The sequence below is a fragment of the Cetorhinus maximus genome, chromosome 19, assembly GCF_964194155.1.
Source record: "Cetorhinus maximus chromosome 19, sCetMax3.hap1.1, whole genome shotgun sequence".
Taxonomy (NCBI): Eukaryota; Metazoa; Chordata; class Chondrichthyes; order Lamniformes; family Cetorhinidae; genus Cetorhinus; species Cetorhinus maximus.
Window position 1 is genome coordinate 46,356,465 of NC_135897.1, and position 24,170 is coordinate 46,380,634.

The window sequence follows — 24,170 nt, forward strand, 5'->3', positions numbered from 1 at the left end:
GGGGAAAAGGGCTGTACAAATGGACTCTTCCTCCTCTGGTGGCAGCTTGTTGCCTTGAATTGTGTGTGACTTTCTCCTGCAAGAAAGACAGGTCCAATGAGGTTCTTGAGAGCTGTTTGGAGAATGTGCCGTGATGGAGTGTGTGTTTGTGTGCGTTTAGTAATGGGTAAGTGAGGGTTGTAATAGTGGTGAGTGTGTGAATATAGGGGTAGGATTTTCCCCCACAGGCTTTAGGGCCCCACCATCATTGTCAAATGGGGATCAGAAGCCCGCAAATTGTGGAAAAAAGTCATTCAGCTATGATTTTCCCTGAATTAGACAATTAATGACCAGAGGACGGGCTCACCATCCAATTACAGATGGCAGGTGGGCTCTCAAAGCTAGAGAAATTGGAGGCTGCAGTATGAGAGAGAGACAGAATAGTTGCCCCAAGGTGAAAGGGCTTATTTTAACCTTGAAGTAAGAAATTCCCGATGCAGCCGGGCTACTGGAACCTACTGCTGGCCTGCACCTACAGCCTCCAAGGAGGTCGCCTCCAGGCTCTGGGACCTGGAGGCCGACTGGAAAATTCCAGACAACAGGCCTTTGTAGGCCATTATCAAGCTGAATTGGCTGCTCTCCGTCCCTCCACCTTGCCTCCAGGAAAATGACCTGGGAGTGAGATCGTGCCAGGAAACTGGCACATTTGTTGACGGAGCAATATACATGCCCATGTGCTTCCGTGCTTTCCCCCATCAGGGCCTAAAAATTCAGCTCAAGGAGAAGGAAGTTTAGTGAGGTATGGTGCAGTGATTGCAGGACAGTGCAGAATACTGAGGGGAGGGCAGTACAGAATAGTGGGGGGAGGGCAGTGATTCTGATATTGATGTACTCCACGATTTCTACCTACTTCCTCCCAAGTAGAAGCCTGGAGAACTGCCTATCCCATGGTGGGGTTTGGGGAATGGGGGGGGAATGTCTTCTTCCTCCACACTGCTTGTACCAATATCTCCAGTGCAGCACCAGAAAACCTCGCTGCTCACTCTCTCCCTCCTTCTGCCATTTGCTAAGTACATTTTTTTTGCATCTCTGCAACCAGAATGCCCTTCCCCACTTAGGAGGACTCCTGATAGTCTTTGAGCCAATCAATAACATGGCTGCACACACAAATCATTGACAGTAGCATGGGCAGCACAGATAGTGTTCGGCCGTGACTGAGATAACTAATTAACGCCCTGCACATCTGACAAGATCTCAGGGCAAAATGTGGCATTCGAGATGTTGCAGGCGGCTGTTTCAAATCTTTGAACAGAAAAGCAACAGCTAAACAGTTGAAGGTTTGCCTTGGGTTGTTGGAGGAACTTGAAACTGAAGTAACATCAATAGGAACAGAATCTCATTATTTGGCTTGCTGTGCTATGGCTAGGAAGTGTCAATTTAAAAATAACATTCTAATGCATTGTTTCCAGCTATAATTTCACGAGAAGTATTAGAATATATCAGTGAGGGCAGAATTTTATGCTCCCTGCCAGCAGATTTGCAGACAGTGGGGGGGGGGGGGCTTAAAAAGGCCTTCCTGCCCCCTCCCATTTATGTGGGGCAGACAAAGGCTAGGGCAGCCTGCCTGCCTTCACCACAATTGAGGCCCTTAAGAAGTCCACTTCCCACCTGGCCTCACTTTTGAGGCTGGCAGGAGTTCAGGGACAGTGGGGAGCCTGGCAGTCTTGACCATTGCTGCTGTCTGATTGGCTGTCAGCTCTCTGAGGCAGGACTTCTGCCCAAGTGAGTGGTGGAAGTCCCGTCTCCAGCTAATTAACACTCCTCAGAGCGTTAAGTGTATGTTGGGCTGCTGTGATTGGTGGGGATGCATTCCCCATCAACTCTTCAGATGGCAGGGCAGGAATCCCCACTATCTGAACAATCCTGCCCTGAGAGTCTATCTATTCATCCCACATGAAACTCACGGGAATACTGTTTTAATAGGGAAGGTTTACCTATCCCTGATCATAATTTATATGAAACCATCAATATTTATTCTGAATGTATTGTCAAATTTTGAGATAGTTAGAATGACAAGTTTACGTAATAATTATGATGGGAATATGTCAACATACACATCGATAACTTCTCCCATTAGAGCACCCAATTGTTCTTAAAAGACAACAGATTTTTTTGCCCCTTGACACTTGCTGGAAGTCATTTCCATTTTGATCATTCTTTGTGTGAAGAAGTATTTTATGGCAATAGTCCTAAATTTTCCTGCCACAATTAATCTTATTTTCAATTACAGAGTAGGCCAGATATTTTCTTAAATTGGACTAAAAACTAACAGAAAAATAAAATAGTTTACAAAGAAGATTAAAGGATTCACTACCTGAGCTTTCCATAGTGACTTTCGTTCACTGACGACTCGATAATGAGTATCACCCATTAAAGCAATGAAAAGATTCAGGAGAAGAACAAAGCCAAAACACATGTACACCATATAAAGGACAATGATAATGTCAGGGATCTTGATGTCAGGTGGACCTGGAAGTTCAGTGAGACCCATCATTAGCTGAAACAATGTGAAAATGGTGATGGTAAAATCCCTGAAGTACAAATAGGTATTTGGATCCAAGGCTTGAAAGTGAACATCGAAACCTATGATGTTTCAAAAATAAACAAATAATTAAAAGATAAAAAACATTAAACCAATAGAATTAATGAAATAAATAGAGAAAATGCTAGAAATACACAGTGGGGCAGAAAATCCATGAATCTATCACCAAGTGCTGTGATCCGCCCGCTGGAAACCTTTGCTGCAGCACTTCCAGGGAAAGGGAGAGTTTTCCTCATTTGCATCCTTGTAGCAGGTACTGACTTGACCCACTACGCCAGGAAATTCCTGACTGAAAGCTGCTGTTGGAGGCTGCCAGCACATCTCTTCCTCAACTCTCCATCCATGACTTTCTCAGCCTCCTATGCAAGGAGACCAAGAAACATGTGACAGTTGATGGAGACATCAGTCAGCTTCCTTGAGATGGTTTTACCATCCACTGGATATAGCAGGTAAATCATGCTGGCCACCCATTTACTATCTGCTGTGCTGCCATCGTTCTTGTCTTGGATCCACACTTATTGAGATTACCTCAGTGTTCCTCGAAAGTTTCACTGTTTCTGCGTTGTTTAGGTGCATTTTGTCTGGCCTATATCAGACTTAGTTGGCCTGTAAACATCCCCAATTACTTAGAAAAATGTCATTATTATTTTTATATCAGCTTGCTAGGCACTTATTACATCAAAAATTAAAAGAAAGGGAGGAGCTGAAGAGAGACAATAACCCTGTCAAGCTGGAAGCAGTCAAGTATAGTAGCATGGATCGTGACTTGCAGCCAACAGGTTCCAGATTGGAGGGGGAATAATGTAGACGCAGCTTCAGTTTTTTACTTCAGGTAACCAGCATTTACAATTATCTCAATAATTATTTTCTCACTTTGTGTTCATTTGCTGTCTTTTAATTGCCTCATTAAGACAATCATACTTCCTATAACAGTTTTCATCATTATTCAGTCTAATATTTCTCCCCCTCCTACACTCTTATTTTATTGATAGGTGTTGTTTGCTGGTTTTCTATTTAAATAAAGGATTGGCTCTCAAAATGTTAATGTATCTTTTCTCTTTACAAACATTGATGGGTCTGCCGTGTATTCCCAGCATTTTCCTTTAATTCTGATTTGCAGCGTTTTATTTGTATCAATACATTGTACTTTTTACCTACCTGCACCAAATCCTATAATGACAATTATCAGAACGTAACAAAACCTCATGAGATCACCAAAAATCATCTAATAAGAGAAAAGGGAAAATAGTTTATTAGTTTCATTACGGACAAATAGATGATGATAACAGTGAGCTGATGATAGTAAATTTGAAAGTAGTCCAAAAGTAAAGTCAATTATACTACAAAGAAACTGGGATAACATCAACTCCATATTTTTGTTTAAGGAAAGACTGATCTTACTATAGATTTTACTTTTTTAGAGATTTTGACTCAACTTACTTTCCTCATACCAACTAATTGTCATGTGCATATAAAATATCATGCCTTGTTAAACCTACTGGACTGCCACTCATGTTCTACAGGGCTATTAATGACAGACTCCACAACCCAAGTATGGGCCCAAAAACTAAATGGTAGGTTGAGACTAGTCAAATGAATTTCATGCAGGAACCTTAGACCCAACAGAAAGAGTCTTTCATTCCATCAGGTGAGTCTCTTTTTTGAGCCTAGCTCCTAAAAGGCCGTTATCTTTTGCTTTAAAATACAGATTATTTTTCCCTCTTGCACCAATGTTTTAAGGAGGTATAAGAACAAAGATGAAAGGAGGCGTGTCGTAGTGGAAAAATGTTTAGAAAAACATTACATTTTTTGGCCGTTCGTACCCACCCCACCCCCCCGACCCCCGAACAATATTGGTGTCTAGTTTGAATTTTTAAAAACAGGTTATGAAAATCATTAAGTTGCTGAAAAAAATAGTTAAGAAAATTGGGCACAGATAACAAATGTCAAAGCCAAAAAACTAACTTGTAAATGAGTAAGTCAGTGTTTCCTTCTGGAGTGACAGGTGATCAACCACACGAATATTCATGCAATCTTCAAATAAAAAGAAACACAGGACCCTTAAAAAGGGACACCATGCTTATAATTAGAATGTTCAAGTTGATTTTTGGCTGAATGACATATTAAGAAAATAAACTACCAACCTTTTGTATCATGATGCACAGGGGACCAAGCAACTTGAATCCACGTGCAAAGTAAAGGACATTACACCAGGCACTTATCAGAGCATACGCCATTATAACTGTTTCCCATTCATGGTTCAAAACTCTTAGTATCATGGTGATTAGAACAAAGCAAGCATAAACAATCCTGGAAATCAAAATTAGAAAACAATTTCCTAAGTTATGGGAGAAAGAGAAAAAGTCTTATGTTATAAAGTTATGTTATATGTTATAAAGACCTCAGCTGGAGTATTGTGTACAGTTCTGGGCGCCACACTATAGGAAAGATATGAACACATTGGAGAGAGTGCAGAAGAGGTTTACGAGAATGGTTCCAGGGATGAGAAATTTCAGCTATGAGGATAGATAGGAGAGGTTGGGACTGTTCTCCTTGGAGAGAAGGCGGCGATGAGGTGATTTGATAGAGATGTTCAAAATCATGACGGGGCTGGACAGAGTAGATAGGGAGAAGCTGATCCCGCTCGTTAAAGGATCAAGAACGAGAAGGCACGGATTTAAAGTGAATTGCAAAGGAAGCAAATGTGACATGAAATAAACTTTTTCACACAAGTGGTTTGGGTCTGGAATGCACTGCCTCAAAGTGCGGTGGAGGCAGGTTCAATCGAGGCATTCAAGAGAGCATTAGACAATTATTTGAATAGAAACAATGTGCAGGGGTATGAGGAAAAGGCAGGGCAATGGCACGAGGTCATAATGCTCATTTGGAGAGCTGGTGCAGACACGATGGGCCAAATGGCAGCCTCCTGTGCCGTTAAAATTCAGTGATTCTGTGATTGTTGATATCTGAAGGAAGATTTTTTGCTATGATGTAATTTCAGGCTTTTTTGCCTAGTTACTAAGTAAAATAAAGCAGTAGCGCAGTGGGTTGACTGCCTTTCCTCAAATTTCCATGGTTAGCTCATTTAATTTACTATTATCGCCTGTCCTGTGCTTTGGGTTTGAACAGGGAGCAAGCTTAATGGGGAGCTACAGAAAATTTGGCCAGCAGTTTTAAATTAAAGGAATGTTCAAACTTAAAGGTAAGACCACATGTGGAGATGTACACTGTCCCAACTTTTATAAAGATACATATTTGTCAGAATTTCTAAGGTTGCGGATGGGAGAGATGATAGGCATAAATTAAATGAAATCAATGCCAACTGTTAAGCATAAAAAAATTATTTTCACGAGTGATGGAGCAATACAACATCTGATGCCCTGTTTTAGGTCAGAAAAATGAATGTGCAGCTGTATAAAGTGGGTTGCATTGCATTTCTTCAGAACAACCCGGGTCAGAAGACAGCAATGCATCATTCTTGATATAGGTGGTGATCAATCTCAGCACTGTGTACACTACAAGCAGGCTATGCAAAGAGATACATAAGCAATACATTTTTAAAAGAACTTCATAAGATAATGTTGTATGTTCAGTAGGTCTCATGAAGAGGTTCTGAGTCTTGTATGGTTGAACATTCAGTGTTTATTGATAACACATAACTATGTACATATCTATGCTTGCTTCTACAGAGGTCTCAGTCCAGTCAACAACTGACTCCAGTCTCAGGTCATGTGTCCCTTTACATCATGTGGGCGGTACTGTTTCCCAGTCCAACATTAACCCTTGCTATGCCAGACATCCTTATATTACATCTCCTCTCAAGTCTTTACCCAACATATTTACATTACAATCGTGGTAGCCCTTCTCCCCACTCAGGTCTCTGACTTTATACATTCAGATGGTCTGGAGGCTTGACAATTCTTCCAGATCTCGTTCTGGTCACATTCGGAGGAGTTATGGGCTCTGATGATTTGTGCAACCTTGGTTGATTCAGAGTTTGAGTTTGTAGTCTGTGTTTCAGGCACTTGGTTGTCTTCTAATTTGCTCAAGTGTATAGTAGGAGGTTCGCCTTGAATGATATGGAAGAGTCTCCTCCTGATCTTACCTTCCAGTATATGGCTGAGGTATGACCTTGGCTGGTTATTGCCTGTCCAGCCAATGACACCCTCTCTTTCCAGGTCCCTGATCCACAAACTGTTCCCTTTGTGTAACTGTGGCAGGTTTCTAATGCGGTACCTTCTACTGTAGGCAGAAGCCTGCAGCAGCCTGTAGGACTGTTCTCGGAATGTTTCAGTAGTCCTTGACTGCCAACCCTGGGATTAGTTTCTTTGGCAGCATTGGGACTTGGGTGCAGACTTTTCTGCCCATCAGGAGCTCTGATGGGGTTAATCCAAACTGCAGCTGGGTGAATCTATAAGTTAAAAGTGCCATAGGGAAGTCATTATTTTTTTCTCAGAAGAACTTTAATGGTGTGGACGCCCCTCTCCACCTCACCGTTCAATTGTGGATATCTTTAAGAACTGGTACAGTGTTGAAAGTCGCAACTGATGGCAAATTTGGTGAAGTCTTCATTTGCGAATTGCAGGCCGTTATCGGACACCGGGATGCCATGGTTCATAAACATTTCCTTCAGGGATCTCACAACTGCCTTGGTGGTTATCGTGTGTGTGTAATTGCTTCATCTCGACTCACTGGGAGAAGTAGTCAACCATGATGAGGAAGGACTTGCCATTAAAGATGAGTAAGTCGATTCCCATCCGTACCCACGGCCTGGTAGGGAACCGTGTGGGGGTAAGGGACTCTCTCTAGTCAGGCTTGTGCAGTGCACACACCTGGCAGTTTGCAGTAATTTCTCCAATGGCCCTTGATATGTCCAGCCACCATACTGCACTTTGTAAAGCCCAGATAGCCTTGGGGAATTTTTTAGAGAATCTCTGGCTGAAGGGAGACTAGAATGTCAAACCGCTTGTTATATACTAGCAGGTCATCTATTACAGTAGTAGTTCTGGTGTTAAAACCAAATTTTCATGATGCTGCTACCTGGCTTCTGCTGTGGTCACCTTTGTTGACAAAAATGGCGGATGCGGACACACTCCTCATCTCACATCTGTTCCTGATGGATTTGTTGAAGTTGTCTCCTCATCATTTGGGAGTACAGCTCAAGCTCCTCAACCATGTTTACATTATGTGTCACAGGAAGTTCAACTGTGACCCTGCATAGTGTGTCTGCAGTCATTTGATGTTCCCCTTGAAGATACACCCTCTCATATGCGAATCTCATGAGAACACAAATGGGATCTTTGAATTCCGGGGAGCGGGGGTTTGGTGGGTGGGGTTGTGGGGGAGGCATCTTTGCAAGTTCCTTCTCTTCTAACAGTGAAACCAGTGGCTTATGGTCCATTTCAATGATGACTTTCAGGTCAATAATATAGTCAGAGCCCATGTGACTGCAAGAGCTTCTTTTTCAATAATGGCATACCATATCTCTGTGGCTGACAGCCCTCTAGATGTGTAATATACTGGTCAGCAACATCCATCCAGTTATCCCAATAAAACTGCCCCTAGGCCTGTAGACGAGGCATCCTCTGCTAAAGAAGTGGGCAGGGATGGGTCATAATTGAGCCAGGATATTGGGTGAGAGCAGCATGGCATTAATGTGCCCAAATGCTTGCTCCCAGTGCACATCCCAGCACCATGCCTGGCCTTTTTGAGAAGGTGTTGCAGGGTTCTATGACCTGTGCCAGGTTGGGTGGAGATTTCGCCAACTGGTTCACCATGCCCAGGAATCTCCGGAGGTCTGGAATAAATAATGGAGTTGGGAACTGGCTAATAGCTTTTGTTTGTTCTGGGTCCGCTGCGATGTCTTTGCTGTTAACAATGTGTCCTAAGAACCGAATCGAGGCCTTGGAACACTCACACTTCTTGTTTAGTGTCAACCCTGCTTCCTGCAAACATTCTAGGACATCTGTGAGCCTCCCGTCATGTGCCTCCATGGTTGTGCCGTGGACAAAAACGTCATCCACATGGCAAATGCACCCTCCAGGCCTTGCAAAATGGCTGACATCGTGTGTTGAAAAATTTCGGGTGCTGAGACAATGCCAAATGGCAAGCAGTTGAAACAGAATCTGCCAAAAGGGTTGATAAATATAGTCAGTAATTTGGATTCCTCATTTGAGTGGAAGTTGCCAGAAGCTGATGAAGAAGCATCAAGCTTTGAAAAAACTGTGCTTTTGGAGAATTTGGTCAGGTTGTCAACCACTGAGGACACTGGTGGACATCTCTTGCCACTACCTTGTTGTGTCAGGTCGAGACAGATACAGATGAACCCATTTGGCTCTGGAACTGGGATAATCCTGAACACCATTCGGTCAGCTGAGTGATGGGGGAGATGACCCCTATTTTGGTCATCTCATCCAGTTGTTGCTGAACTTGCTTCATGAGCGGGTGCGGTAATTTCTGTGGTGTGAACAGGCACATGGGCTTGGCATCCTCTCTTAATGTAACAGAGTATTCGGCCCTCAGTTCAACTCAGTGAAGAATTTGGAAAACTCTTTTTTAAATTTGGAACCAGACCCTTTGCTGGTTGACCTTGTCGATTTTCTGAAGGAGGTTGAGGTCGACACAGGCCTTTCTGCTTAAAAGATTCTTGACTGTGGACTACAAAGCTTCTAAAAGCTTCTATAGGTATGTAAAAAGCAAAAGATTAGCAAAAACAAATGTGGGTCCATTACAAGCAGAGTTGGGAGAATTTATAATGGCGAATGAGGAAATGGCAGAGAAACTAAACAAATACTTTGGTGGAATTTTACGACAGCGGGATTTTATGGTCCTGCCATAAATGTCAATCTTGCTTGCTGCATTTTATGGTCCCATCCCCACTGCGAAGGGGCTATAAAATTCCAGCCTTTGTGTCTGTCTTCACGAAGGAAAATACTAAAAACATCCCAGAAATAATGGAGAATCAAGGGACTAGTGTAAACAATGAACTGCAAGATATTGATAGTAGTAATAAAACAGTACTAGAAAAATCCCCTGGACCTGATGACCTACAACCCAGAGTTTGGAAGAGGTGGCTATAAAGATAGTAGTTGGATTGGTGGTCATCTTTCAAAATTCTATAGACTCGAATAGTTCCTACAGATTGGAAGGTAGCAAATGTAATCTTACTATTTAAAGAAAGGATGGAGAGAGAAAACAGGGAACTACATACCTGTTGGCCTAACATCCGTTGTAGGGAAAATGCTAGAATCTATAAGAAAGGATGTGATAACTGGGCATGTGGAAAATCATGGATTTATGAAAGGGAAATCATGTTTAACAAACCTGTTGGAGCTTTTTGAGGATGTAACTAACAGAATAGATAAGGGGGAAGCAGTAGATGTGATGTATTTGGATTTTCAGAAAGCTTTTGATAAGGTTCCACACAAGAGTTAGTAAACAAAATTAGGGCACATGGGATTTGGGAAAAAGTGCTGGCATGGATTGAGAGCTGGTTAACCAATGGAAAACAGAGAATAGGAAGAAATGATTCATTTTCATGTTGGCAGGCTGTGACTTGTGGGGTAAGGCAAGGATCAGTGCTTGGGCCCCAACTATTCACAATCTATATCAATGATTTGGATGTGGGGATTAAATGTAATATTTCCATGTTTGCAGATTACACAAAACTAGATAGAAGTGTGAGTTATGAAGATGCTTTGAGGGGATTTGGAGAGGCCAAGTGAGTGGGAAAAAATTTGGCAGATGGAATACAATGTGGAGAAATGTGAAGTTAGGAAATACAGAAATAGAGAGTATTTCTTAAATGGTGAGAGGCTGGGAAGTGTTGAACTTCAAAGGGCCTTGGGTGTCCTTATTCATGAGTCACTGAAAGCTAATATGCATGTACAGCAAGCAATTAAGAAGGCAAATGGTATGTTGGCCTTTATTACAAGAGGATTTGAGTACAGGAGTAAGGATGTCTTACTGCAATTATTTATAGCCTTGGTGAGACCACAATGGAATAGTGCGTACAATTTTGGTCCCCTTACCTAGGGAAAGATATAATTGCCATAGAGGGAATGCAATGATGGTTCACCAAACTAATTGCTGGGATGGAGGGATTGTCCTATGAGGAAAGGTGAATTAGACTGGGCTTTTATTCTTTGGAGTTTAGAAGGATGACAGATGATCTCATTGAAACATACAAAATTCTTACAAGGCTTGACAGGGTAGATGCAGGAAGGATGTATCCCCTGGCTGGAGACTCAGTCATTGATTACATTCGAGACTGAGATTGATAGATTTCTACATGTTAAGAACATCAAGGAATACGGGGATAGTGAAATAAAATAGTATTGAAGTAGAAGATCAGCCATGATCTTATTGAATGGCAGAAAAGGTTCGAAGGGCTGAATGGCCTACTCCTGCTCCGATTTCTCATGTTTTTACGTACAAATAATGTCTCCTGTTTTCTTTTTAAAAAATTCTTTCATCGGATGCGGGCATTGCTGGCTACGCCAGCATTTATTGCCCATCCCTGATTGCACTTGAAAAGGTGGTGAGCTGCCTTCTTGAACCACTGCAGTCCATGTGGTGTAGGTACACCCATAGTGTTGTTGGGGAGGGAGTTCCAGGATTTTGACCCAGCGGCAGTGAAGGAACAGCAATATATTCCCAAGTCAGGATGGTGAGTGGCTTGGAGGGGAACTTCCAGCTGGTGGTGTTCCCATCGGTCTGCTGCCCTTGTCTTTCTAGGTGGTAGTGGTCATGGGTTTGGAAGGTGCTGTCTAAGAAGCCTTGGTGAGTTCATGCAGTGCATCTTGTAGATGGTACACATTGCTGCTATTGTGCATTGGTGGTGGAGAGAGTGAATGTTTGTGGATGTGGTGCCAATCAAGTGGGCTGCTTTGTCCTGGATGGTGTCAAGCTTGTGTTGAGTGTTGTTGGAGCTGCACTCATCTAGGCGGAAAACATTCCAGCACACTCCTGACTTGTGCCTTGTAGATAGCAGACAGGCTTTGGGGAGTAAAGAGATGAGTTACTGTCGCAGGATTCTGAGCCTCTCTATTGGAGTTTCAACTGCAATGTACCTTTAACTGGGAGCTTGATGTCACCTGTTCTGTACAGCTGTGTTGTGAGTGGCATCAGGCTTTGTGTCACCAGCCATGGTTCCTCGTCTGAGAGGATCATAACATTGGCTCCCATTTGAAGTTGGTGAGGTGATCATTTACTGAGATGTCCACATTTCAAAAAGAGAATCCAAGACTCTTGACCTCAACCAAGCGACAAGGTTGGGTCTCTTCCTGGTGGTGGTACCTCAATCTTATGGGTTGTCTTGGGATCCTAAGTCAGTCTGGGTGTCTTAGCTTTGCACAGCTTTCCGAAGTGTCCGAGGTGGTTGCAGTTGCAACACTGCACTGAGATTGCTGGACATTACTCTCATCTATGAGGTAATTTGGCTCCACAGCACTGACATGGTCGCCAACCTTCTTGTGGTCTGTTTGGTATTGCCTTCCTTAGTCTGGGGTTTCTCTGCCCTTTTGTTGCTTTACTAGCTGGATAGTTGGGGCTGCTCTGTACCATGGCTTGCTTTCACCATGTAAAATGAAACGGTGCTGTTGGTGGATTTTAGACATTCCGACGATTTGGATGGCCTTTTCTAGAATCAGATCTTCCTTGGCCTCTAGTATGTCTGAAATAATCTTGTCCCTTATGAGTTCTCAATTAAAGTCACCATAGTCACAGCCTTCAGCCAATCTGTATAAGTTGTTTACAAAAGAGTCAACCAGTTCTCCAGGCTGTTGGACATGTTTGTTGAATTTCGCTTTCTCTAAAATGTTGTTGCTTCTTTAAGTAAAATATGTATCAAGTGACTTTAGAACTTCAAATTTATCTGAGGATTTGTCTATTCCTTGCCTCACAATAATATCATCAGCTATCAGACCTACTGAATAAAGTAGTGTATTCACTTGTTCAGCTTCTGACTCTTTATCTAATCATGAAGCTATCACGTATCTTAAGAACCTTTCCCGCCAAAGTCCCCAATTTTGTTTGGTATGGCACTTGGATCAATCGAAATTGGTCTGGTAATGTTGGCTTGTTGCCCATGGTTGCTTTAAAGTTCATATGAGTACAGCTTTAAATGCTATGCAGGTTTTATAGATGGCGCCACAGTAATTGTTTTTCAAAGTGTCTGCCTGTGCTGCCATGTTTTGGCGGGCGGCTGTGGCAATAGCTGTCCCGACCTCTTTGTCTTTGGTTTTGTGCAGCGATTTACTCAGTCAACCATTCTGGGCCTTCCCTGTGATATCGGAGGGCTGTTGGGTGATATACCATCGATTTCCAGCTGTGCTTTAGCTTTTTTTCTTACAACGAGCTTGGCCACCATGTAGTATTGCACCGATTCTGAACCCGGGCTAGCCGTGGTGCTTACAGAAACGGGCTTCCCCGACCTTTTTACAGCACTGAACCTTTTTAAACTAGTCCTGGCTTAGAACTGAAGTTTTAGCTCACCTCTGCTCGGTCCTTTGACTCTGCACTCTGCGGGCATTCACGATAGTCCTCCATAAGATCTTGAGGAGTCCTCTGCTGCACAGTGGAGTATTTTCTTATACCTTTCTGCTTCCAATTCTGCAATGGAACTTCTTTCAGGCGATCTCCCTCTGTGTCTTCACTTAAGGTGCTTTCAGTCAGGTCAGAGTGCTACTCCTTTAATTTTCCAGCTTTTGAATTTCTGTTCCAGCTCCTCCAAGGTTCTGGGTTTGTCCATTAGCTGCCACCATGTTGTATGTTGTATGATCAGTAGGTCTCACAAAGAGGTTCTGAGTCTTCTATGGTTGAACATTAAACGTTTATTGATAATACATAACTATGTACATACATAGATGGTATAGTCCATGGTATGAGTTAACTCCATGTTGGCTTCTACACAGCTCACTGTCCAGTCCACTACTGACTCTCATCTCAGGCCATGTGTCTCTTTACATCACACTGTGGGCGGTACTGTTTCCCAGTCCCACATTAATCCTTGCTATGCCAGATTATATACAGGTAAGACTACCCATTAGTGACATATATTGTGGAAAAAGTATGCCACAAAGTATTCAGTAAGCATACTTATTGCTTTTCACCATAAACTTAAAGGTTTTTGACTGTATCTCATGCAATTCCAACTTCAGTGGGTATGCTTTTGCCTCACAATGTGCAATGCAAAGCCTTGCCATTGTTGTGTATTCCAAGGGCATCAGATCGCCTTAATGTAAAACAACTTGGCTATTAGTCACTTCCTAACATCCAGTTCTACATGCAAGTTGGGATATGTTTCTCATTATACAGGTGTTATGTCAGATTTCAGTATTCAGCTTGCACAGTATGATGACAAATCAAGGGTCTAATCCTAAACTGCAGAAAGGTGTCCCTGGTGAAATATATATAGAGAAAGCACTTCTTCTCTGATGTGGCTAAGTAGCTCTGGTGGGGTTTATTACAATGCTTCCCTGGATATTAACGGAATTCTGTGTTGATGACAGGGATCCTGTGCACTGGTTGGACAACCGATTGGAAGCTTGCATCGCTTTCCTCTAGGAGGCCCAAGGCAAGCACAATGTAAACAGGCACTTACCTGGACAGTGTTGGGCCTCCAATGCAATTAAACCCCCAATAGGGTAGGAATCCCGCCCTTGAGCTCTCCAATACTGGCAACACCCCACCAGGAGCTTTGGCCACTGCCAGTAATATATTGGGGCCTTCGCCAAGGATTGTTGGTGGATCCCTACAGGGAGTTAAGAGGGGCAGGGTGGGGTCACAGGGAGTGGGGGAAGGTCTCAAAAGCAAGATCAGTGGGGTTGGCTTTCAGCAGGCCACCACCCCCACCCCCATGCCCCCGCCTCCCTTCCTGATGCTGGGTCCCTCAATTGGAGACTGAGTGCCTGTGAATGAGGCCCCCCCTGGTAGGCCACTGTCAAACTCAACAGGGTTTTCTGGGCAGCTTTCTGGAGGGATGGGAGATATGAGTCTCGTGTAAGCCCTGGGCCATCATTAAATCCGGGTGGGGTCAGGGATAATTGCCTTCCGCTACCAGCAGACAGGTTTCTGCGCCAGCCCCTTCCCACCACTCACTAGGTGGGAACAGTTCTCCTGCTACTGGGAGTCAGACGCACTGTCTCCTGCGTGATTCTCCTGACCTACCCGCCAGCCTGCTCCCTCCAGCGGGCTCCACTAAATTACACCCGATGGGTCTGTACAAGCTACTTCAGACTTCCCCTTGATCATTTCTGTGCTTTTTCTCTTTATCCCCAAGGACAAGGGAACTGAGCATAAGAATACTAATCTTCTCCAGCATTGATTTTTCCCATTCAGGGGCCAATTCCCTTAAATGGCAGGATGGTGGAAAAAAACAAGAAAAATCACATTAACCTGAAAAATGGCAAAAATAGAGTAGTGTACCTAAAAAGGGCTGGGGGTTGGAAAACACAACAAAAAAAAGTATCACTGTATCGTGCAAAATGCTTAAGAATCTAAGATCTGAAAGCTGATGAATTAGTATGGAAGTACATCTGTCTTACACAGTCACACAGTAATGGCAGCATGTTGTGGGTGCAGCCATTAGAAAATGCGGTAGAGGTCAGCCTCACCCTAACTTGTAAACTTTTCAGACCATTAATGAGACCTCTGTACTCCAGCAGCCTACACCTCTAGAATGCCCAGCACAGCCCAGTCAACAAATATTCGGCATTTCACTCCTGAAACATCTTCAGTGCTCCCACTCTGCCTCGAACCTTCTGCACCCCCAAGGCCTATGCACACCTGAGCAACCGGGCACAGCAGAGTAGAAAATCTCTCCTTATATTTATTTCAACATGGTGTTATACATCAAAGAGGTAGTGAGCGTTGCCAGATGTTGCTGAAAGTTTTCAGGAGGCCTGTTTCTGGAACAGGCAGTGAAATTATTTTCTTTTTGTTAGAAAAGTTCAACTCTATTACATTTTAGTGTGAAACGCATTGGCGTAATTCTGATCATATTATTGTAGCCTCCTTCCTGTAAAAGGCAATAACATTCCAAAGCATTATATAGCATGTATATTAAACAAATATTCTTTCAGCAGTGAACATCATATCGTTATAGCATTGCATATTAGATGATATAATGCTTAAAAGCTGTTAATGATCCTTTGCAGCCTTGGTTCAAATATGGCCAAAAGAGCTGAACTCCAGAGGTGAAGTGAGAATGACATTAAGGCAGCATTTGACCGAGTGTGGCATCAAGGAGCCCTAGCAAAACTGGAGTCAAATGGGAATCGGAAAACTCTCCGCTAGTTGGAGTCGTACCTAGAACAAAGAAAGATGCTTGTGGTTGTTGGAGGTCAGTCATCTCAGTTCCAGGACATCACTGCAGGAGTTCCTCAGGGTACTGTCCTAGGCACAACCATCTTCAATGACCTTCCTTCCATCATAAGATCAGAAGTGGGGATGTTCGCTGATGATTGCACAATGTTCAACACCATTTATGACTCCTCAGATGCTGAAGCAGTCCATGTCCAAATGCAGCAAGACCTGGACAATATCCAGGCTTGAGCTGACAAGTGGCAAGTAACATTCACACCACCCAAGTGCCAGGCAATGACCATTTCCTACAAGAGAAAATCTAACCATGCCCCTTGACATTCAATGGCATTACCATCACTGAATGCCCCACTATCAACACCCTGGCGGTTACCATTGACAAGTCCCGTGGCAAGTAATTCACCTCCTGACTCCCCAAAGCCTGTCCATCACCTACAAGGCACAAGTCAGGTCTCTGATGGAATACTCTCCATTTGCCTGGATGAGTGCAGCTCCAACAACACTCAAGAAGTTTAACATCACCCAGGACCATGCAGCCTGCTTGATTGGCACCACACTCACAAACGTTCACTCCCTCCACCACTGATGCATAGTAACAGCACTGTGTACCATCTACAAGATGCACTGCAGCAGTTCACCAAGGCTTCTTAGAGAGCACCTTCCAAACCCATGACCGCTACCATCTAGAAGGACAAGGGCAACAGGCACATGGGAACACCATCACCTGGAAGTTCCCCTCCAAGCCACTCACCATCCTGACTTGGAAATATATCGCCATTCCTTCACTGTCGCTGGGTCAAAATCCTGGAACTCACTCCCTAACAGCACTGAGGCTGTACCTACATCACATGGACTGCAGCAGTTCAAGGCGGCAGCTCACCACTGCCTTCTCAAAGGCAATTAGGGATGGGCAATAAATGCTGGCCTAGCCAGCAACACCCACATCCCATGAAAGAATAAAAAAAGGAACATTACTATTACATATTTAAACACTACAATTTTGTTGCTGCACTCCAATTTGGTGATTACAAAAAGAAAGCTCAGAATCTCATACACAAAAACCATATCAAATTCCTTTTTCAGTCTACTTGTTTCTTTGGGTTGAAGCTGACGACTTACCCTTGGACAGCACAGCCAGTAGTGGAACAATTAATGATAGACTGCAACTTCAGGATTTTCATGCTAATCTGCTAAATCCTGAAGCTGCAGCAGATTCAAATGGGTAATGATGGCAAGTGCTCACAGTTTGCTGTCAAGAAACCTACAACTTCTGAGCCATTGTGTAGGAATATATGGCAGTCGTTCAGCATGAAGAAACCTTCACAAGCAGCAGTGAAATAAATGACCAGTTCATTTGGGGATTTTTTTTTTGTTGGTGCTATTGATTGACCAGGGGCAGGATTTTCCCCCTGTCGGGGGCAAAGTTGAATGGCGGGCGTGAAGAGGGGGGCCTCTGATCGGCGTCCCCAATCAGGGGCGCGGCACCATTTCACGTGGGCGGGCCAATTAAGACCCGCCCAGCTTGATGTCTGCACGGAAGCGCAATGCGCTCCCTGTGCAGGCGGGGACGGGGGTGGATTCCCTAAATCGAGAGTGCGCTCTTTCACGCATGTGCACGAAAGAGCGCATTCATCTCCCTGAGGCTAAGTGCCTCCTCAGGGAGATCGGCTGTTCCTTGACAAAAATTAAAAATAGAAAAAAAAAATTCCTGACATGTCCCTTCAAGTGACACTGTCCGGACATGTCCGGACAGTTGGGACATGTCCATAATTTTTACAAAATCTTTAATAAAATTTTTTAAAACCTACATGAAACCTCATCCCGCCCGTGGATGAGGTTTCATGCTTTTTCTAATGCCCGCCAGGGCTCCTGGCCTGCCCGCCAACCTTAAGGTTGGACGGGCAGGTCCATTAATTAGCTAAATGACTCTGTCAATTGTCTCAATTGGCCATTGACAGGTTAGCAGGTGCACAGCTGATGGTGCTGTGCCTCCACCTACTGGAAAGTTTAAATGGGGCACGGTGATGTCGGGAGTTCCGCCCAACGTCACTGCGCATCATTTTATGCATTGGTGAGCGGGCCCGCCGAGCGGGCCCACCCCCGCTCGCCGACGGGAAAATCCAGGACAGTGGGAGAACCCTTACACTTCTTTGAATAGTGGGAAGGGATCCTGAATCCTGAACCATCAGAACAGCCAGTCAAGAAATTGATTTAATATCTCATTCAGGGAGTGGATCCTTCAACAATGCAATATTCCTTCAGTATTACGAACATACAAACATAGGAGCAGAAGTAGGCCACTTGGCCCTTCGAGCCTGCTTTGCCATTCAATAAGATCATGGCTGATCTGTTTATGTTTCGAGTTCCACATTCCCATCTACCCCTGATAACATTTGATTCCCTTGTCTAACAAGAATCTACCTATGTCTGACTTAAAAATATTCAATGACCCCACTCCAACTGCCTTCTGAGGCAGAGTTCCAAAGTTGCACATCCCTCAGAGAAAAAAATCCTCCTCATCTCTCTCCTATAAGGTGACCCCTTATTATAAAACACTGCCCTCTAGTCTTACTCCACAGAGTCAACCTAGATTGCAAGTTCAACCCCTAGCATGGAGCATGGATTCACAAGCTTCTGAACCAAAGGCAAGAATATTAACAACTCAGCCACGCCGAAGCACATTAGCCCCTAGAAATTCATTCTTCTCTTATTCCATCTCTAGAAAGCAAATCAGCGCTCCTGAAAAATACTTTGGAACTGGAAAATATTTTTCAGGTGGGCTTTAAAAATATTGGAAAGGACGCATTCCAGGATTCCCATCCCATTCCCCTCACCGGCAATTTTCAACAGTGCGTGATAATGGTACGGGTCACAAGCCGGCATCTAGCAGTTCCGAAGTTGTTGGCTCCATTGTAGAGGTGGGCATTTCAGACCCACCCCCGCAATTTTCATGGAGTCGAGCCGGCTTTTGAAGGCAATGTGGTTCATGCAACTTCAGTGGTGTTGTGAACCATGGGGCAGCCGTGTTCTGGAGTTAGGAAAATTTTGACAGTAAGTTTAAAAGGTATTATCAATTTCACATGTCATAATTAAATGCTGTATTGTAAGTTAAATATGATTTAAAGGCACTGATTGATGATAGGGCTTTGTTCTTAAAGGCAAGTGACCATTAAATTGACCAGCTTTGTGGAAGTGGTAAAGTCTTCAGACTTCATTGGATAAAGTGTTTTTCTCCATCGGACAATAGTGAAATTCAGATTGGACTGTGTCAGTTGTTCTCCTGTTATGTAATCTTTTCATTGATTGACAACTCAGACATCTGATTTCCTGTTTCAAACCTTGAACAAATGGCCGAACTCTTTGAAACTGTGAAACAGATGTCTGAGTTGTCAAAGGATGAGCTCAAAAATGTCTTCAAAGGCTTTAATGAATTCACTTCTGGAGGCAGTGTTGACACAGTCATGCAAATAGAATCTCATTATGAATACTTGGCTGGACTCCAGTCCCCTTAATGGATTCAGCGCAACAGGAGTTGTTCACATAGCTGTCAAGGGGACTGAGAGTTTATTTATATTGACAGTTTTATGTGCTTCCAAGAAGATTTTTTGAAGTTATTTTTGAATGACTTTGTTTATTTTGACAGTTTTATGATCTAATAGGTTAATGTTTTAACTGTTTTTTTAAATGATTGTCCGTTTATTTTGACAGTTTTATGATCTCTTAATAGGATAATAGTTTTTAAATGACTGTTTATTTTGACAGTTTCAAGAGCATCTCAAAGACTTCCCAATGTTATACAGCTCATGAGTTCTGTACATATTAGATACTGGGTGAGTAGGCATGGGGGTTGAGGGGGAATATGCGGGGTATGAGGGGAATGGAGGAGGTATCGGGTGGGGGGGGATATTGAGGATATGGGTGTCGTTGGGTCCATGGGGGCGAGGAATATGGATGAGTGGGTGGGGGGGGTGGTGAGGGGAGTAAGAAGTGAAGGTTAGGAGACTTCACATTCATCTACAAACTGGGCCAGTGTCCCAGGGAACAGAGGTGGGCCTTCTAAACTGCCCACCTTGGCATCCGCCCACCTCCATTTCAACCTCAGGTTTGCTTCCAGAGATGGCAGCCCTGACTCCATCTTGTCCCTGCCAGCCCACCATGAAAATAGTGTGGGCAGGTGCTGCAGGATAGGAGGCGGGATCATGATATTGGGAAATCTCCTGACTTCTGCTTCCCACCTCAAAGGGAAAAATCCAGCCCTCTGTCTTCCCTGTAAAAAGGTAAACTACTCATCACAAAGTGCACTATTCCCTACACATGCTACAATCATCCTTAATTGAAATTGCTACTTAATTAAAGTTCCCACCTTCGCTATGTGGTTCAGATGCATTGCACAACAACAGAATTTATTCAGTTGCCCTCAAGTATGTTAATATATACTAAGTAAAGTTTAACTTTTTTTAGAACATGTAGATTTTAATTTATTTAAATAAGTTGATATTCGCCACCTTTTCTGTTGTCCAATTTAGTAAAAATTAAACTTAGATCTAACTTTACTTTCTTCTACACAGTCCAACCTGTATTCTTTAAGATAGAACAAGAATACCAAGCTTTACACCCATTTTGTTACTTGAGGAAGAATACTATGAATATGAAAATCTTAATCAAATCAGAACAGACTTTGATTAGTACAAAGCAAGTATTCTAGTGTCTGGTACAGCTATTTTAAGTTATTTGAAACACTTAAAAAGTGCTACTGCTACATTATGGTATAAATTATTACAATAGGAAAATAGTCATAATTAACTTCAATAAATTGTGAAATAAATCGCAGAGGGTGTAAATGAAATTCAATTTGAACATGTCTCACATTGTAATGTGAAAAGGGCCTCCAGTTACTGTGTTTCCAAAATATTTTGCAGGTCCTATGTGAATCAGTCGTGGAATCTGAAAAGAGGAGATAATGAATTAATACATTACTTTGCTGCGGAGAAGATAATGAATCAGCTCAGGTTAAATTTCAGATCTAGTTTATGCACATTATCTCATTCTAGGCATTGCAGGCAAAATAAAAGAGATGAGTCCTTTTGGGTGGAGGAAACATTATTTGCAAGAATGAGGACTAATCAATTTTAGGTAAGTATTTACCCATGAGTCTTACATCTATTCAAATATACTGAAAGCCCAACACCCAGTGCATAATTCCTGTTTGTCATTTTTAATGTCACACTTTATTGATGAGCTCACATTAAAATGGCAGCAAAGCTGAACTGGACAGGTAAGTGATGTATACATCAAAATCAAGGGGTGTGGCTAAATATGACAGAAAGAATTTCCTAAGGATTTATGAAGAGAACCATCCCTGAATGCCCACTTAGGAGAAACTATGATTAACCAGTGGTTAAACCAGAATAGCCAAATTGAAATGTCCACGTTTTATTTCGTAATATCCAAAGTAAAGTTCAAAATTAAAAGAGACATCTTGTATATATTTCACAATAATAATTATAGTTTCCCATTTGTATTTTTTTAGTTAAAGGCTTCAATGTTTCGCAAAAGCCTGGGCTTGACCTTAACATTATCCCTTGGAGCTGTGACCTTGTTCACTAAAGACATATCCAGCAGTCTAAGCACATTCAGTGATCACAATGTTCTTGGATGCATCAGCAACATTTTGCTATTACAGCTGGAAACATATTTCTCTGCATTCTCTAATCGTATTGGTGTACTTCCTTCAAAATTATTTGGAAAAAAAAGTGTCTTAGTGTATAACTGTATTCCAGGTTATGTTTTTGAAAAAAGATTTGAATGCAAACTAAACTGTGAATTTGAGTAGATCTGTAAGTACATTGCAGTCCTATGGATGAGATCCAAGCTGACGTCATCTTTGCCTGTTAAGGGTAAAGCTTCTATGATACTATTTCAAAAAGAACAGGGAATTCCCTTGGCATTCTGTTCATGGAGTAAAGTTCTATTCAGTAAATAGGAATATGAATAGCTGTGTTAATCTGTTATTTCATAATAATATGTGCTCTTTCTGATAGACCGCTTGTTGCTCTCCAAACAAAGATAATATCATGGTTATCTTTTGGTAAGTGGAATGTTGAATTAAAAGTATTATTGCAGTTTTAAAAAAAAATTCTTTCATGGGATGTGGATGTCACTGGCAAGGCTAGCACTTGTTGTCTATCCCCAATTACTCTTGAACTGAGTGGTTTACCAGGCCATTTCAGAGGGCAGTTAAGAGCCAACCACATTGCTGTGGACCTATAGTCACATATAGGCCAGACCAAGTAAGAATGGCAGATTTCCTTCTCTAAAGGAGATTTTTATGGCATTTGATGGTGGTTTCATGGTCACCGTTACTGAGATTAGCTTTCAATTCCAGACTCTATTAACTTAAATTCCACCAGCTGCCTTGGTGGGATTTGAACCAGAGCATTAGCTTGGGTCTTTGGATTACTGGTCCACAACGACATTATCACTTCACCATCATCTCCCACTAAGTTTCTTTAATTACTTGCTGTGGCTATTTATCTTAAGGTCCTGTTCTTTGTTGGAAAAGGGTTTTTGTTGGTCATAAAAAGTATGACTCAAAAATTGTTACCCAGGAAGTAAGATTATTTTGAAACATATGCAGGACTTAATATATTACTAGTTGTAGCCAATGACACTGCACACTGGTAAGAAAGACCTGTACAGTGTGGAAATGTTTTACCACACTATTCTCAGGCACTATGTTAAAAGTATATGCCAAATTAGTGGACAACAGAAACTGATACAGAGAGTGAAAAAAAAAAAGAAAAAAATGCTGAATTTAAATTGCAATAAGTAAATTATTGATTGAAATAAAAACAGAAAGTGCTGGAAATACTCAGCAAGTCTGGCAGCATCTGTGGAGAGTGAAACTAACTTAATGGACTGGATTTTCTGGTGGGAATCGGCGCCATGGCATCCAGCCCATAGAGGCATCCTGTGTCCGCCCATGTCACCAGCATGCCCGCCAGCGCGGCCTCTTAACTGTCCATTGCCACATTTGCCATCCTGTTAAGGATGATGGGTGGGCTCCTGAGGCTGCAGGCCCAATCAGATGACCTGCACCAATGTCAGGCTGGCAGCCCCACTGGGATACAAACTATGATACCAATGTCTGAGAGCATGTGGTCGGAGTAAAATCCTTGGTTGGAATTTTACACCCCCGTCAAAGTCAATGGACTTTTGAAGGGCTCACACATTTTATACCCCTGCCCCTGTCACGTTGGGGGCCATAGAAATTCCACCCCTTGTAGATAGAAAAAAGTCCTTCACTTCAGCATGAGGCACATCACTCCCTGTAGATTTCAATACCTTTAAATAACCCTACAAACCACCAAACACTTCTACAAACTCAACAACAGTTGGTAGAAAGCTGAAAATAGTTGATGATTCCTTTAAACCACACTGGAAGGGGTTCCTTCCTGTTGTTGAATGCTGTGCGAGGTTCAACTGTGCGAGGTTAAGGAAAGACATTAGCTAGAATGTCGATCTCCAAAATGACAATGCTGGCATCAAATCAGCATTACCATCACAATCTACTCTCCAAACCTCTGGTGCACAATTCCTGTGCCCACACTAACACACTATCCAGGATGGCAGCTGGTGCAGCTCTCACTAGAAGTGTGTGTGATGCCATTTTGGACCCAAATCCATTATGCCACAAATATGGGTGCGCGCAACTGAACCTTGTGCCCCTTATTTTTTGGGGGAGGAAAAGTAAACCATAATGTACAGCAGTAATCACAGTATAAGCTTCAAGAGCACCCAGGGAGAGATGGAGCAGGGATTCAACCAAGAGCCCCACAAAATAGCACGGGGAAAAAGGAGAAACCCTACAAAAATGTTTTAAAGTATGTTTCAATAGACCAATAAGTAAAAAAATTAAAAGCAGGCACATAGGGCGGAATTTTATGGCCCAGTCGCGGTGAGGGCGGAGCTGTAAATTGCGGCAAGCCGTTCAGAAGTCCACTGACTGCAGCAGGAAAATCCCACCAGCAGGAGGGGCTGTAAAATTCCACCTATAGAATCTTTAAATTATAGGTTGTTTAACTCAGGAGAAAGAATTTCTGAGAAAGTAATATGGTGAGGAAGCCATTAGAAAAACATCTCAAAATTCGACAACAATGGCACAGGTCAGCTAATTACAAATTGTGATTGGTTTCCACTATAAATGTGGATTCAGAAATATATAATGGAAAAAGTGAATTCAAAAATGTGACAACGGGAAGTTAAG

At 42.7% G+C, this 24,170-nt stretch overlaps 1 protein-coding gene across 1 annotated transcript in view; it reads right to left on the minus strand.

Moving 5' to 3' along the window:
* The window catches only part of LOC144694187 (transient receptor potential cation channel subfamily V member 6-like), a 152,363-nt gene that overhangs the window by 19,071 nt on the left and 109,122 nt on the right, over positions 1-24,170 (minus strand). Inside the window, exons 10-13 of the mRNA XM_078564543.1 lie at positions 20,772-20,848; positions 4,726-4,891; positions 3,740-3,806; positions 2,354-2,622 (exon numbers count right to left, since the gene is read on the minus strand). Of these exons, the coding sequence (XP_078420669.1) occupies positions 2,354-2,622; positions 3,740-3,806; positions 4,726-4,891; positions 20,772-20,848 (579 nt within the window). The remainder of the gene's footprint in view (positions 1-2,353; positions 2,623-3,739; positions 3,807-4,725; positions 4,892-20,771; positions 20,849-24,170) is intronic.